General features: G+C 37.7%; 1 protein-coding gene across 3 annotated transcripts in view; it reads right to left on the bottom strand.

Annotated features, from left to right (window-relative positions):
• Positions 1-575: 575 nt before the first annotated feature.
• TJP1 (tight junction protein 1) overlaps positions 576-15,957 on the bottom strand; it is a gene marked incomplete at both ends in the record, with an annotated part of 154,091 nt that continues 138,709 nt past the window's right edge. For 2 of the 3 annotated variants that reach the window (XM_080350893.1, XM_080350894.1), the window contains 9 exons: positions 576-670; positions 3,904-4,047; positions 5,291-5,508; positions 7,012-7,453; positions 8,190-8,365; positions 12,583-12,807; positions 13,314-13,408; positions 13,736-14,632; positions 15,354-15,605. In XM_080350893.1, the coding sequence (XP_080207019.1) occupies positions 576-670; positions 3,904-4,047; positions 5,291-5,508; positions 7,012-7,453; positions 8,190-8,365; positions 12,583-12,807; positions 13,314-13,408; positions 13,736-14,632; positions 15,354-15,605 (2,544 nt within the window). Of the gene's footprint in view, positions 671-3,903; positions 4,048-5,290; positions 5,509-7,011; positions 7,454-8,189; positions 8,366-9,139; positions 9,191-12,582; positions 12,808-13,313; positions 13,409-13,735; positions 14,633-15,353; positions 15,606-15,957 lie in introns of all 3 variants that reach the window. The other variant, XM_080350892.1, reaches the window with a different exon arrangement.

The raw sequence follows: 15,957 nt of genomic DNA, 5'->3' as shown, positions 1-15,957 counted from the left end.
ATGTGTTTGCATTAGCCTCTCCACAGAGGAAAACATCTAAACTGTGCTACCCCAAGTTGATTGTCATGTTACTGGACATGTACACCAAAAGTCATTTAAAAACTAGAGACCAAAACGTAGTCTTGTGAATTACAAACACACAATAGTAAAAATGCAGGTTAAATTCTGTGTTTTTGTCAGTGGACTATGAATCAAATTCAGTTCCTCTGAATATAATTCCATTGGTACTTTCAGATTTTAATTAACGAAATAGTAGTAGTGTCCTTAAAAAAAAACAAAACAAAACAAAAAGAGAAACAAAACAAACCAAACCCCCACAAAAGAACAACCAACAAACCAAAGCATACAGAACCTGCAAAACCCCTACCTTGTTCCCACTGTACACTCCCTGCTCGTGGCATGTATTGTGACCATGGTTCAAAGAGTGTACTTGCTAAACCTTTGTTAGTTAAAGCAAGATGCTTAAACACTAAGATCCATTATCACTTATAGAACAGTTAATACTTGATAGAGTGGTTCAGTTTATATGTAAGGTCCATCTCAGTTTCACATTATTTACTCAGCTAACTTAATATTTAGAAGTGGTCAATTAGGACTGAGACACAGTTTGCTCCAACAAGATAGTTTGGATCCCCAGGAAGAGACTTGTTCTGCCAGGTTTTGGGGTCACCTGTGGGAGGAAAACACAATGCTGGTGTTTAGTATCCGCTGTCAAACAGTGCACATCTTGAAACAACCAAGCTTTTGGACAGGAGGTTTTAAGTTCTGAATCAACATCTGTTTGTTCATTGGTGCTTTGGGTTTTTTTTTTCCTCCTCTTTATCCCTGCAGTTTATATGTTATCAAGAAAATATTAACCCTTTCTTTTCATACAATGTAGGATAGATCCGTTATTCGAAACACATGCTGTGGCACTCAAGAACTGTTAAACGTAAGTCATTCTACTCTACAGCACCAACATAGTGCTTTCCACTTCAGAAGTGTTAACAGTGAAGCAGGTATTCACTGAGTCTTTCCAAAACTGCCAGAAAAAAATAAGATATTTTAAAAGCAAATCTAGGTAGGATGCATTTGAAGTTGCTTGGAATAGTTCTCAACACAGATGAGTCACATCAGAAGTTATAACTAAACACTATGACGCACTAGTGGTTTTATTTTCTGTTATGAAAATTACTGTAAACAGGATTGTAGTCATTTAGCAGCCACAACCAGTATACTCGTTTAAAAGCCTGAAATACAATCTAAAAGGGATTCTAGTTAACTGGTATGTACTTAAAAATCTTTACAAAAGACTTATCTGCTTATGGTCAAAGGTTCTACATAACATTCTGTTAGGAGTGAAAGTCAGACAAAGGTTACATTCCATCTGCACAGCCAATCATCTTTTTCAAATGGAGAAAGTATTCTTCATTTACCCACCTAAAACCACCACTAAATGCTGCCACTATACACAAAGTGTCACCTCACTATGGCAGAACAGTGAGTAATGCCCTGAAGTTCTCTTAAGCTTTCAGGTAAATGACATTAAACAACTTGGCCACAGCAGATCTGCCTAGAGAGATGTGCGACAAGGCAGAGAACCCAGTCAGACTGCAAACACCTGAGACCTCTCTACTAAATGACACCGATGTACATTCCACATAATGTTCTCGAAGAACTCATGAAAACAAAATGAAGTACACAATGCACTGAGTGATGGCAACATCTGATGTAAGGACAAATAGAAGTGGCCTGTGTATAGTTAGCGAATGCAAACAAGTTCACTGCAACCAACCAGGACTAATCATTTTGGTTAAGAAGCCAAATAACGCTGGAGGATTTTGCATTTTATAGATGCAAGGAATTCATTCGAAACTCACAAGATCAAATATGTTAGGAGAAGGGCAAGACAGGGCCCTTGTTGCACATGAGATAATGGCAGACTTTTCCCAACCTTTCCAGCTAAATAGGATGATTAGACTGTGGCCAGTGCAACCTCTGGCTGTTACGGATGTTTCTCATACTTACAGAAAATTGCTTTGAAAAAAAAATCCTTCAGTATTTTTTACTAGTACTTTCTAACAGATATGGCCATAAAAGGCAACTTTTCTCCCCGGTCAGCTTTAATACCAGAATCATTCAAGTTTTTGAAGGGATTTAACAGTAAAATACCATATATGAAGGCTTAAATGTGGCAGAAAGGATGTTAGTAAGTGCAAATGAATGTCACTTGCAGGACAGAACATGGAGACATTAAGAAAAGATGAGGTAGAGCAGACGACTGAAGAGAGAAGAAACCCAGAATTGTATAAACTGTTATTGTAAAGCCACCTCAAAAATCAGAGTCCCATAACCAACTAATTTAGAAAGAGAGAAAACAATTATTTATTTAAGACACAGTATGGTCTACTTACATATCATAAGACAGAATTGCCTAATTTTAAGGTTTGTCTCAAAAGAGCAATGTTATGATATACATCCCATTTCAGATTAACAGAATGTGGTGTTATTTACAGTACAGAAAGTGTTAGGGTTTAAATACACACACTCTTGCTCTCACCCACACATGCACACACTCACATATCCCACTTCAGAAAGGGAGAGAAATGTCTCAGTAACTTCAGTTATTATTTAGATCATTTGAGTCCTCTCCCTTGACTTCAAGTAAGTTCATGAACAGGTGCTATTAGTTACAAAGGAAGTGTTGTGTCATTTTTGTACATAGTTGTCATATCTTTTTGGGACCCTATAACTTACGAGTCCATTTTTTAACACTGCCATGTATACACACATTGTTAAATAAATGCATGCAACACATGCATATAATAGCTTATAAAAAACTAAAAATTATTGCCATTAATACTTCTAGGTTATTGAATTCCCACCAAGGGGATTGATGCTTTCATCTTTCAAAGCATCAGTACTTTGGTGTTGATGGTGATAGATACATTAGTGCCAGAAGATATGCATACATGGTGGCTTAAATGCTGTATACAGAAGAACATCGTTCAGTCATTACTTAGAGCGTACATACACATTAATGCTTTGAACCTTCCACCAATAAGTTTTGAAGGTAGCTGAATAAAACCTTAAGACTTTTTCCCCAGATGTGCAAACATTCCTTTTTAAAGCTCTGTAACCTCACAGCCATTTCATGAAATTGCTTGAAACTTGCCCAGAATTCTCAATTAGGCTCCTCACTGACAATTTCAGCCAATACATTCTCCCCCTCATCCCAGAAAGCCACAGTGAGGTAAAAATAAACAGGTAAATAAAATTGCAACCTAGTTGCAACTTTTACTATTGACCATAAACTTCTGGGTAAAAGGCGGTAGAGGAGAAATAGGCAGAAGCAAGCAAGAAAAGTCTTGTGAAAAATCCAGCTACATTAGAATGAATCGTAAATGCTTTTACTGAACACTATAGTTTTCTTAAATGACCCAATTGTTAGCATCAACTTGCACACATGGAAACAGTTAACAAGCGTTAAATCATGAGTTATGAGCATGCAGATTGTTAAGATTTGCCAGAGTCCTATATGGTTAATTAAGCAACAGACAAACACCAGTTATGTTACAAAGGCCAATCAGAGGTACATAATCATTTCCTCTCCATTTTAGTGCGACTATCATTTCAAGTGTATTCAGCTGTAGCAGTCCTCAAGAAAGAAGACAGAATAGAAAAATACGATCATATTTAATAGACTAGAGATATTACTCTTTTTCTGCTATCATGGTTTTAGCTATGAATTTGCACCATGAGTAAATGTAAGAAAGACATTTGTAATGAAAGTGAAATGGGAGAGTTTGACACAAATACAATGATTGAGTTCTTTATATTACACAGCATCACCTTTAGCCAAATTAACTTAAATTATACGATAGCACCCAAAAGCCCCAAAAGGACAGAGGGAGGACAGCATACCCGACGAGGAGTCGGAGGATTTTAGAGCAAAAGACCAACCATCAGGGGTCATAGACGCACAGTGTGGCAGGCGCAGCTCCACTGGCTTCAGGAATTTTAGTCCATGAGGCCCACACATTACCAAGGGGCTAAGAAGTGTTTCACCTATAGTTGAGACAAAGAAAAACCTGCTAATGAGTTTTCTTGAAATAGGTTCAAGGTATCACATAATTACATTGCAGAGCTAGCCAGCAACTTAGTTTTGGAGAAAAACACAAATATTTCGACCTGTCAGTAAAGAATAGAACTTAGCAAGATAGTCTCTCATAGTCTCAAAGCACTCACGTAACTTCTCAATAGAACATACTGCAATCTCAAAATGAAAAAGGATAAACAAAAAAGAAACAAATCCCCAAATCTGTAAGCAATTTCCTCACGCTTCTCTTCGCGCTACACCTGCAACATTCTGCTTGTATGGATTTGTGGCACACTGGGCTCCTGAGCCGCTGAAGGATTTATTCTGCCCATGACCCTCATCCTAACAGTCAGAAAGATCAAGTGCACAAACGTATAGGTCAGTTTTTACCTTACACCTCCAAATGTCAATGTAAGATTATTTAGTTGAGGAACACGCTATGTTTGGTTTATGAAGATTCAAAGTAACTGCAGATTACAGGTAAGGCTTTACCTGCAAATTCATGAAATTAACCCCTTCACTTTTTTGACTTGAGGAAATCAAGAACCTGACAGGTCAGAAAATGCATGCACACTGGACTAGTGGTATGAAAGACAGACTTACTATGAAAAAATTGTTTAACTAACACTACTCAACCCTTACAAATCAGGAATAAACATTTATTTATGTAAAAGTTATTTTTTTAAACCATGAAGCTGTTTTTCTGTAGAGAAATTGAAAGAAGTTAAAATGCTGAGTATTTTAAAATGTTAAAGTGTTTTAAAGTACATTTCAAATATTTAACTCAAGCTAAATTAGTTTAGATCACATGCTTTATAATTCTTTTGGTCCTAACTGTGAGATTAAGAAATATTTTTAATAAGAACACCTAGAATAAATCCCTGCAATTTGTAAGGAATCTACAATTCCAAAAATTCTTAAAAATAATAATTTAGAATCCTCCTCTGGTGTACTAGGTAAGTTTTAAATGAGTACTATGTCTACAAACTAAATATTCTCAAGATATAATTCAAGGCTTCCCGCTTGCTTACAACTTTCAATATTAAGTAGAATATTGCTCTACTTGTACTACTTGCGAGATGTATACCCTGTATTTCCATACAGACATATTTTATGTATTGAAGCATATTAAGGTAATTTCATATTCTGTTTTGTTGCTGTTAGAAAATAATTGTATTAAGTAACAGAACAGGGTACAGTGCCAGCTCTTACCTTTCTCTTTGTCCAAAGGTGGAAGTATACTGTTGTCTCGGCAGACTTTGAAATATATTTCTTGCTCTATTCCCTCTGGAATGGCTCCTTGTGGTATAATAATACTGACTCCAGTCTCTATGGAGCTCAATACACCACCATTGCTGTTAAAGACACCTCTTGCTGTGGCTACAACAGTGTGTCCATCTTCTTCCTCCTCATCCTCGAGCGCTGAAGGGCTGAAAGACAGACCAAGCCCGGCAGTTTTATCAATGTTTTCTTCCTGAAAGCCAGTGAGTCACCTTCCACTAGCACTTCAGCAGGACACAGCCTAGAGCAGGCTAGCACTGATTTTAGAAAAACATTGAATGTGTCCCACACTTGACTATGCAGGACAACTAAGAAGAAAGTTCTAGTTCCACCATGATAGAGAACATTTTCACACAAAAAAATCCCCAAAGCCCACAAACACTGAAAGTGTTCAGAAAATAGTTAAAGCAAGCATTCAGACAGCTTGAATCTTGTGTTTTCAAATGCCTGCTTCTGGCATTATACAGAAAGAACTTGCCCCAGCCACACACTTCAGCTTAGTTAAACTAAATGTAGTTAGCATCTGAAAGTTTTTTTTTCCTTCCAAAACTCTATTATGACTTTAATACCATAACGAGCAATATTTCTTATTCAAGCCACACTGAACCCTTTTATTCAGATACACATTGAAAACAAAGCCTGTAAAAAAGAAAAAAAAAACAACCATAACAAAACCACACACAGAACAGAACACTTTTTTCCAGTTTGCAAGGGTATAACTAAAGAGAAACACAGGTTATCAAATGACTGATTTGAGATAATTTCTGAAGAATTTCGCTCAAAGAGCCAGTAATTTCAAACTTTCTAGTAGTCTACAGAACTATACAGCATCAAAACATTTCTCAGTTGCTTAAGAACAAACAGGATTAATCCTTCAATTACATTTCTGAGTTACTGAAATTTCAAGCAAGATTTCAAGTCTGGTTCATGCATTATTATTTTTAAACCAAACAGTAATAAAAACAGTGTTCTGCAAATATTATTGGAAAAACTTCAGTCAGCAAATAATTTAATATTGTTATACTACCTGTTGCTCTTGACATGTTGCTCTTGACATAGTTCTTAAAGCATATTAGGCAAGCACAAGCTGCTTTTAAGCAGTTGTTTTGCCTCATAGTAAAGAGAATCCATATGGAAGCCCTAAAATGATTTTCTCTTTTTGCAAGTATTTTTAAAATTTCCCTTACGCACATGTACCATGAGGTGTCTCCCTAGGGATACAGAATGAATACTGTTTGGTGTAAAAGATATCGTTAGTAATTAATTCCATCTTCTAGAAACAAATTGAGGACAAATGACTACTACCTACCACAAGATTTATAATTATGAGAAACAGGAAATAAAATCCATGCCACTTTCTAGTAACAGGATGCAGGATGATACAGGAACACAGGCCATACAGTAAGTGTCTATCCAAATGCTCTTCAGTACCCTTTGCAGAATTTTGGAGTCATAGTATCAATCTTTCAACTATAACATCAACAGAAATTGGAAGCACAGAAAAAAACCCCACAACTAAAAAAGCCACACACACAAAACACAAACCAACCAACAAAAAAAAAAAACCCAAACCAAAACACAGCACTTTTTTCCACAGGTTTCACAGCTGAACTCATAGATGTACCAACAGAAAGAAGAAAGCAGCAGCTTACCTTACAGGAATGGCTTTAGGCACAGCATTAACATTATTTGGTTGATATTTAGGCTTGTCAACCTGTACAGCAAAGGTCTCCATCCCACTGTCAAACTCAGGAGGCTGCGATGAGCTGTGGGATTTCAAAATCGGTTGAGGAGAATTTGGAGATTTTGATGGCAACTCTGGTTTATGTTGAGTTTCATTTGGCAAGAGATTATGGTTGAATTTAGGACTTTCAAACTTGCGCTCAAAGGGCCTCGCAGCACTAGTGTAAGGTTTTGTTGTAAAGCGGTTGTAAGAAGGAGTGACTGTTTTCTGAATCTGTTCAGTTCCATTAACGGGACCTTTGTCAGGGAAGCTCTTCTGAGGATAAAAAGTAGACTGCACAGTGTCTTCTCTAGAGGATCTGAAAAGTGCTGGCTTATTCTGAGGTGCAGGAGGGTCAGACGCAGAGTTAACTGCAACACAGAGAAGAATACCAGAACTCATCAGTTATTGTCAGAAATTTCTAGTCACACACACTATGACATAAGATACATCTTCGTCAACTCTTAATCTGCTATATAACATATATATAGGTCCAAGCTTAGCTCTCTCAGATCATCAGTGCTATTATACTTTGTATGTTCAGACAGGTTATCTGATGTTTCATTAAACAGATACATGAGATACAATGGTATGACCTTTCAACAAAAAGATTAGACTGATTTATACCATGACCAATTAAAAAAAGAAGAAAACCAGTATTGAAATACTATCATGCACTTGCACAAACTGGAAAATTCAGTTGGACTGGGAAATTCTCTCCATGCAAAAGTAAACCCCACTTTTTATTCTGGTTTAAGAAGCCTGTAACTATAACACTCACGCCTAAAGAATTCTGGTCCAAAGAACAGAGAGGTACATTTTTAAGTACTGGAAGTTCTACATCATCTTTGCTGAGACCACTACAAATGGACAAGACAGTTTATAGTGACTATTAACACCTGGGTGCTACAGTTTCAGAGAGGATCACCAAATCTCTTCCTGAAACTCAATCTCACTACAGTAAAAAGCTATGTTCACTAATCATTATTCCAGGTTTCAGTTGAGAACAACATAGTTCCCAGCACAGACTTGCTGAAGCAACCACATGAGCACCTGACAAGTGACAGTGATAAACACACAAGACAGGGTGGCTTTCCAGCTGCTCACCTTCAGAAAGTGCGGGCTTGTGATGTGCTGGGAGAGACAGGACAGGACTATTAATGGATTGAGGTTGTGTGTACTGGACTGAGGGAGCAGGAGGAGGAGTCGTCACTTGAGAGATTGGCTCATAGCGTTTCTCACCCACAGGCCTATCCATTGATTCAGTATTGGTTGTTTTTCCCCTGTTGAAATAAAAGAAAAAACCCAAACACTTGACTGTTCTGCTTCCTTAGGGCTCAAAGCTCCTGTATTCACTGCTATTTTTTTCTTCTATGAACACCTGTTTTCCACCTCTTCCTATAAACATTAAAACACGATCTTCTTTAATATCCTGTCTCAAGTATAAAAACATTTATTGATAAGCACAAGAGATTAAGACAACATTGACTCTTTAGAAGATTAGTAACACAAACCATGGCAAACAAAAGGCAGATGACATTTCAGGTGTATTTGCATAATTGCCTATGAGATCTTTGGTTCTCAAATTCACTGGGGTTAATTTCAATGAAAATTTGTTCTCTACTTAGCAGGTCATCAAAATAAGAATATGAATCCACTTTTTTGGGTGGTTGAGTGGGTTGTTTTCAAAAAGCATAATTAGCCAATAGAACAATGGATTCTAGTACAACTCTTCTGAATACACCTAGTATTTGAACAATGCCATCTTCATTAGAAAGAAATGTAATCAGCTTAAGCTTCACTAGCTTTATGTGCATAATGTAAGGAATTTTAAAATCTTATTTTTAAAACACTTTTCTTAAAATTAGATATATTTCTCTATAAGTTTAATTCAGGAAGTGATTGATTTCACAAATACCTGTAATTTTGGACTGCAATATATTATTGCACTTACGTGCAGAATTTGTGTTTAAAATTTTAAGTGCACATAATGCCTGTGATGAAATGTAACAGCGAGAGGACACCTGAAAACATCCTCACATCAACAACAGTCTTACCACTTGATGTTCCTTTTCAAGTAGTCATAGCTAGTGTAAGAGCCAAGAAATCTAGGTGATGGCAAAGCAAACAGCAATAGAAGAATGAAAGAAAACAGTCATTCTATCTTGAGCATATTATTTCTTCACACTTTTAATGTTAGTCCTAGCAGTTCTCACATGACAAGGTTGTTGAAACAAAGATGCACTACTTTTAATGGTGGTGTTTTTGATAAAACCTTTACCATACACACAGGTACAACAATCAGTGAATTAGGACGTGGTCAAGATCTCAAATTGACAGATATTGAAAGAAAGAATAAGATTAAACTAAGCCATTTGTTACAATCTGTATAAACAAAATTGTTCAATATGTGGAAAAAGTGAAGAACGTACAAATCCCATATTCTAACAGTCTCATTTACGGCCCAATTTACATTCATTTCTTCAGTCTTAACATAATGGAAGGATGATGGTTTAGTATTGCAGATCATGTACTGAAGATACATTCATAGCAAAGGTTTCTACAGCACTATCAGCTCATACAGTTGCAGAGCCCACACCATAAAATGCTTCTGACTGTGTTCAAGAACTCCTAAAAGGATGTCTTAGAACAATCGATTACGAATCCTAGGAGTGGCAGAAAACCATAAGCATACCAATGAGTTCCCCTTGATTTTTAACATTTATCTTGCTTATATGTTGCAAGAAAATATATTTTACATTAGGACAGCTTTCCCTCATCCCCTTCACTTTCTGTATGCTCATGAAAAAATAACAGGCAACAATTCCAGACAAAAAGTCTTACTGCTTCAGAGGAGCATGTTAGGAAACTAAGAAAAGGGCTGACTGACTTTCCAAAGTCTACTTGATGACCACATGAATGTGATACTCAGTGAGCTAACCAGGATCTCTTCATGAATATAACTCTAAAACCAACGTTGCAAAAAAAGAGATCATTTTTCTTCTGCTGCATAAGCTTCTGTTCCCACTGATTTTATATTAAGCCTTTCATGCAACAGCAGATGTTATTACTACACACTCACTCACTGTCTTTGCTCCAGGTATTTAGTAGCTCCTTTCTCAGAAAAGCACCCACCTGAAATTGCTGCTTCCCAGAGGGGAACATCAACCAGGGGAGGGCAGCACTGCAAAAGCCCAACGAAAAAACAGCCCAAACCCACCACACTCCACACCTAATCAGAACTGCTCGACACCTTTTTAAGGAGCTAAAAAATGGCGAAAGGTAGTACATTTTGATGGAGGAAGCCGAAAAGCTGTGACAAAACCAACACAACCAGCAAAGCTGCACTTAATATGAAGCACATTCTTCTGTCACAAGCTCCTGACCACGGGATCAGCTGTAATCTCAACTGCATCGATCAGAGCCTGTGCACAATGAAACTAGTCAACAATAAAATGCTTGCTTCTAAGTTGTGGATGTACAAATTGAGTTCCTCTAATTATTGATGTGCTGTCTTACAAGCTGTTTCCCACTACATTTTTGTTACAAAACCAGTACTTAGCTTCATAAATTGCTCCAACTAGATGTACTGAAACATGTCCAATTACAAGTTCTACTATTTTTGCCCATCAAAAGAAACTAACCTTTATTCTAGTTACTGTCAGCTGTAACATGCAGATACAGCAATACCCATACAAAGCAGCTTTAGTAATGGCAACTGGTTTGTGTTTTCAGGCAAGGACATTGCAGGATGCTTCTAGAGGCAGTACTGTCCAACCGAGTAGCGTTCTTGTTTATCTCTTTTCACTTCCATAAATATTTTAGTCTTTGTCTATTTGCACTGGACTACCCTGGTTAAACCTTCTTTCCCATGTCTGTCCCTTCCTGTTAAGGGTTACATTCTTTCATAAAGAAAAAAAAGAAAACAACCTATTTTTGTCCCCTGACACATGAAACTATCAGCCTTAAAAACTGTATTATTTTATTCCTCTGTGGCAGTGAGACATCACCTTCCTGTAAGTACAAGCCCTGAAGTTATACTCTAAGTCACAATAAAAACAAAACCAGAAGTGAGCAGCCAAAGAATGGAGGTGTCACGGCAGACAGAAATGGCACACAGAAGTATGGAACTCACTCTCTCTCTCAACTATTAGCAGTTCTGCAGCAAAAATTCAATAGTTGTATTTCTTGTGTTTTTCAGCATTTGTGACAACACTGCAGAGGACAACGAACACCGAAAGCTTACAATGCTCTCTCCCCATTTGAGGAGTTTTACAATCTTCAGAGTGACCTGATGAAAGCTTACAACATTTCTCCCAATGGCAATGACGGCAACACAGTCTGTGCCTACAGATCAAAATGGATGCTCCACGGGTAATGTGTTTTTTGTACATTGGATCATAATTCTGAAAACTACTGCAATGCATTATGAGGCCTGCAAAGACCATTTGGTTTTTTTTGGTCTTCTTGTATGATACCCAGAGGGCAGGACAGATATGCTGCCATCTTTCCATCAGAAGACACAGGGCACTGGAAATGATACACAACACTGTACTAATGAGAACAGGATTCTCAAGTCCCAGCTCAAATCCTTTAAGAGAAGCACAGGAACAGTGGATCAAGTACATGAAAGATGGCTTGCACGTGCACTTAACACTGTCAAACTTCAGCAAGCTAGTTGATTATTTCACTAAAAATCTCATTTATGTTAAGGTTGCCATATTTTCGGTTTGACCTGAACAGTCCAGATTTCAAGCAGAAATGTAACCAAAGCCTTCAAAACCACACAATTTTCAGCCTACATATAGCAAGTCAAGATAGCTTGTCACAGTAGCAGCTACAAACATGCTACAGTTTGAATTAAAACAAATTTTAGAAATTTAGGTAACTGTGGAGAGTATTCACAAAGTTTGTCAAAGTATCCTCCAAGACAGCCAGTTCTTTACCTGAGCTAAATCTGTGTATGAGCTTTCACACAATTTCTGTATCAAAATGTTCCAAATCAAGGAAGCAGAACAATACAGGAAACAGATGTTTCCATCAACATATTAAATTCTGGCCTCAGCAGTATTCCCTAAAGGCTCAGTTTCCTAATGTCAAACCCAACTAATGCATGCAAGCCTGCCTGCAAAATAAATGCTTGTAGAACTGGAATAAACCAAAAGCCTTCGCTTTGAAGGATGTTTAAGCATTCTACTAGTGAGACAAAGAAAATACTTTGTTATGTTCTGTTGATAAGTGGTAAGCAAAAGCAGTAGCATGGTGAAGGTCCTGAAATCTACAGAACTATTCATTTCATTTACCAAAATAAAAAGTTATGCAGTTATCTGTTTTCAAACTAAAGCTACACCCTAAAGAGAGAAATCGACTTTGGAAATAAAAAATAATTTCAATTAGATACCCTGAGCCCCTGGAAATCCATTGACAGAAGCAGAATTTGTTTTAGTCCTACATGCCTCCCCCCTTTTTCCAATTATAAAAAGAAAACCCCCAAACTTACTTAGTATAACTGGTGAAATTCAGCTGATTCTGCGAATGCATTTGTTTAGTGGGCTCAGAATGATGGCTGGCAGGAACCTGTGCAGATGGCTTGTTTTCAAAACTCCTGCGATCAAAGTACGAGAGCTGCTTTCGATAATATTCTTCATCTTCTTCAGGATCATAATGGTTTGAACGTACAATATCTTCAGGTGGCTTCGCTTGAGGTCTCTGTGGTTCTGGGGCTCTAACCAAAAATAATAATATACAGTTGCCTTGCACAGTTGAACGAGCATACGTACACAAATTAAAATTGTATTTTATAACCTAGCTGGCAATAAAGCAACCAAAATGTAATTCTCATAATTGCACACTTTGCCTTATTAACCCACATTTCATGGAAATAAGATAGCTGTGACACAGCATAAAGAAAGAAAACACTTATTTCCTTTTAACCTGAACTTTCCTTTTTTGGTTTACTTTCTAATTACCTCAAACATAGAAAAAAGATTGGAGATCCTGGCTAAGTTTCTTCCTAAAAAAATGCTGAAAAAACCCCATACTGTTCTCTTCCACTTCCCAGCAATCATGTCCATGAGAACTGACTTCATGACCAGCCTTACTGTTGACACAGAAAACAGACACACCCTGACTCTCCACTTGGCAGTTTCCAAAATGAACCCCTAAAATGCATTTTCTGAATATTTTATCTCATACTGAAAACTAAATTTAATTAATCAGTTGTGCATCTACCTGTAAGTTGTTTTGTCGTGTTCATACTGGCTTTGAGAAGTTGGTTTTGGACCACTCACACTTGTGAGTGTAGGCTTAGGTGCTAGTTCTGGAGGCTGTAAAGAAAAGCACAGCATATTCTCTTAGATGTAACATTTAGAAAGATACAGCACTTCATGAGTAAGAAAACTAAGACTGTTCTCCCTCTCCCCCAAAAGGGAAAACAGAATGAAACAGATGAACTATAGGAGTTTTCAGCATGGCAAGATTCCGTTCAGCGTTTTCATAAAAGTTTTCAGCTTCTGCTTTTGAAACTTACTGCAGTTAGCTTGCTAAGAGGCTATTCCACAAGCAGTAAAGCTTTCTCTCAAAGACAATATTTTACTTCTTGCAATGCAGTCTCATTAGCAAAAAGCAGGAATTACAACACTTAAATAACTCACCTTGACAGCTGATGTATCACTTGGGTCCTTCATTTTTTCCAAAGATGGTGATCTTCTTCTTTCAAATATCTTAACCCTGCTGCGCACAGACTGTGGCTTCATGGCTGGATCTTCTTCTTCCTCTGCTAGAGATGGTGGTGTAGGCAGTGGTTTACTGTTAGAAGGCAAAACTTCCGGTTTGGTTTGTGATGAAGGGGGAGGAGGAAGAGCAACACCTGAAGTGCCATGAGGCTCATATTGTCCAGCTTTAGCATTATAAGCTTGAGGAGGACCTTGTTCATAGCCCCTTATATGCGGATCAAAGTACGGCTTCGGTTCAGGAGATCGAGATATGGCTGACTGGTATGGCTGAGCTTCTTGTTTGTACCTACCATGTGTGTCATACCCAACAGCATGTTGATCTTCATATCGCACTTGTGGTAAGCTGAAGTTTTTGGGTGCATGCTCATAGCGAGGTCTGCCATCATAGCTCATTGGAGGGGGTTCCTCAAAACGAGGTTGTGCTGGGTAATAGCTGCGTTCTGTGCTCTCTTCTATATTTTGTCTGGAATCAAGATCCCTAGGAGGCTGGTTTTCATAACCTGTTCGTGTTTGGTTGTAGGGCTGTTTTTCATCATAATAAGCCCAGTGCTCCTCATAGGGAGGCACATGGTCATCATAATGTAGGCGAGGGTCATAACCACGAGAAAATTGGTCGACATAGTTTGTAGAATCATATCTATATGTTGACTGTTCATAGTCCCTACTCGGTTGTTTTTCTGCATACTGAGCCTGGGATTCATAGATCAGATTCGGGTCTCTTTCCTGTCTCTGTACTGGGTGATTAATCGCTGGCTGTTTTAAGATGTAGCTTTGTCTGGATGCTTCTTCATTAATATATGGATCCTTTCGGTATACCTGTTAAAGAGAGTGTCGTATTTTCAGTTAAAACTAAGAGTAACTGCAGCTGCATTTAAAATGTAATATTTTGAACATTTTAAATATTGGTTTTAATTTTGTTTAAAAGTAGAATAATTTGATGCGGTTGTTTGCAATCACAGGAAGCTGAACTTGGTGATTCAAGAGATTACTGCTAGCCCTACTTTTAAGCAAAACCTCCGAGTAGATTAAAAGGGAAAGACAAAAGGTAACAGTCTCTCATCTTTGGGATTTGGTTTTGGGGTGGGAGGAGAGGGGCAATGTACACACTTTTTTGCAGGAGGTGGAAAGAGTAGAAGTAATTTAACTGGATTCATCTTCATGATCAAGGATTTGACATAATTTGAAGTGTACAGAGATCTAGTGTCATTTTAGGGAAAGAACAGATTTTTCTCAAGGCCTCATTAACAAATGGCAGAATATTGACAAGCTAAAACAAGTCGCACATAAAGTAAAAACAAAATACAGAATGCAGCCTTTTAAAAAAAAAGTCATCTTTTTGAGAAGTGAAAAGTATATAGTTTGAAGCCATGCACACAAAACAATGCTTAGCAATTCAGATGCACTGTTTTTTTGTAACCTGCATGATCTCTCATAGGAAAAAAATTAGAAGAAATTCTCGAAATAAGGGCAAAACAAAAAGATCATGCGCTAGCTTGATGGAGAACAGGAAATCAGCGCAACAAGGTGGCACAGGTACCTTTGCTGGATCTACATGCGGCGATAAGGATGATGGCTCTTGATCTCTTAGGACTATATGAGCTCCCTCAGCACTTGTTGTTCTTAAGGGGCCCGCTTGTGGTTGGTAAGAGTTGTAAGGAGCAGCAGTAGGCTCCTCCAGTCTGACATTAGTTAGGTTTACATTAGCATTTACTGCAGAGGTTGATGAGGTTGCAGGGTGTGATTCAGGCGACGGGGAAAGGTAAGGGACTGCAGGTGAGGCTTCTGCTTTCTGTGAAGTGTTTAAAATATTTTAAATATACTGCTATTGAATCGCTGTATGACTTTTTGATTTATATTAAAATAATTTAAATGATGTTTCGACCAATGCAGCTAGATGTAGAATGAAATGTACTGAAAGTATCATGCACTATCACTTCCAGAAACTCATTATGTTGAAGATTAAACAAGCAAAACACTTAATCAAAGCAGAATGGTACTTCAATCCCCCTCCTGTCAGAATGAGTCACTACAACAGGTAGGGCAAGCTGACTCTCCATGTCATTATTACATATTACTGTTGCTGTTGACAGATTCTTGTACACACTCACAATACTGGTAAGCAGACTATAAATACAGATTTC

Source organism: Nesoenas mayeri (genome assembly GCF_963082525.1).
Source record: "Nesoenas mayeri genome assembly, chromosome: 11".
Classification (NCBI taxonomy): Eukaryota; Metazoa; Chordata; class Aves; order Columbiformes; family Columbidae; genus Nesoenas; species Nesoenas mayeri.
Note: the sequence above shows the minus strand (reverse complement) of the source record. Positions and strands in the feature narration are given on the sequence as shown.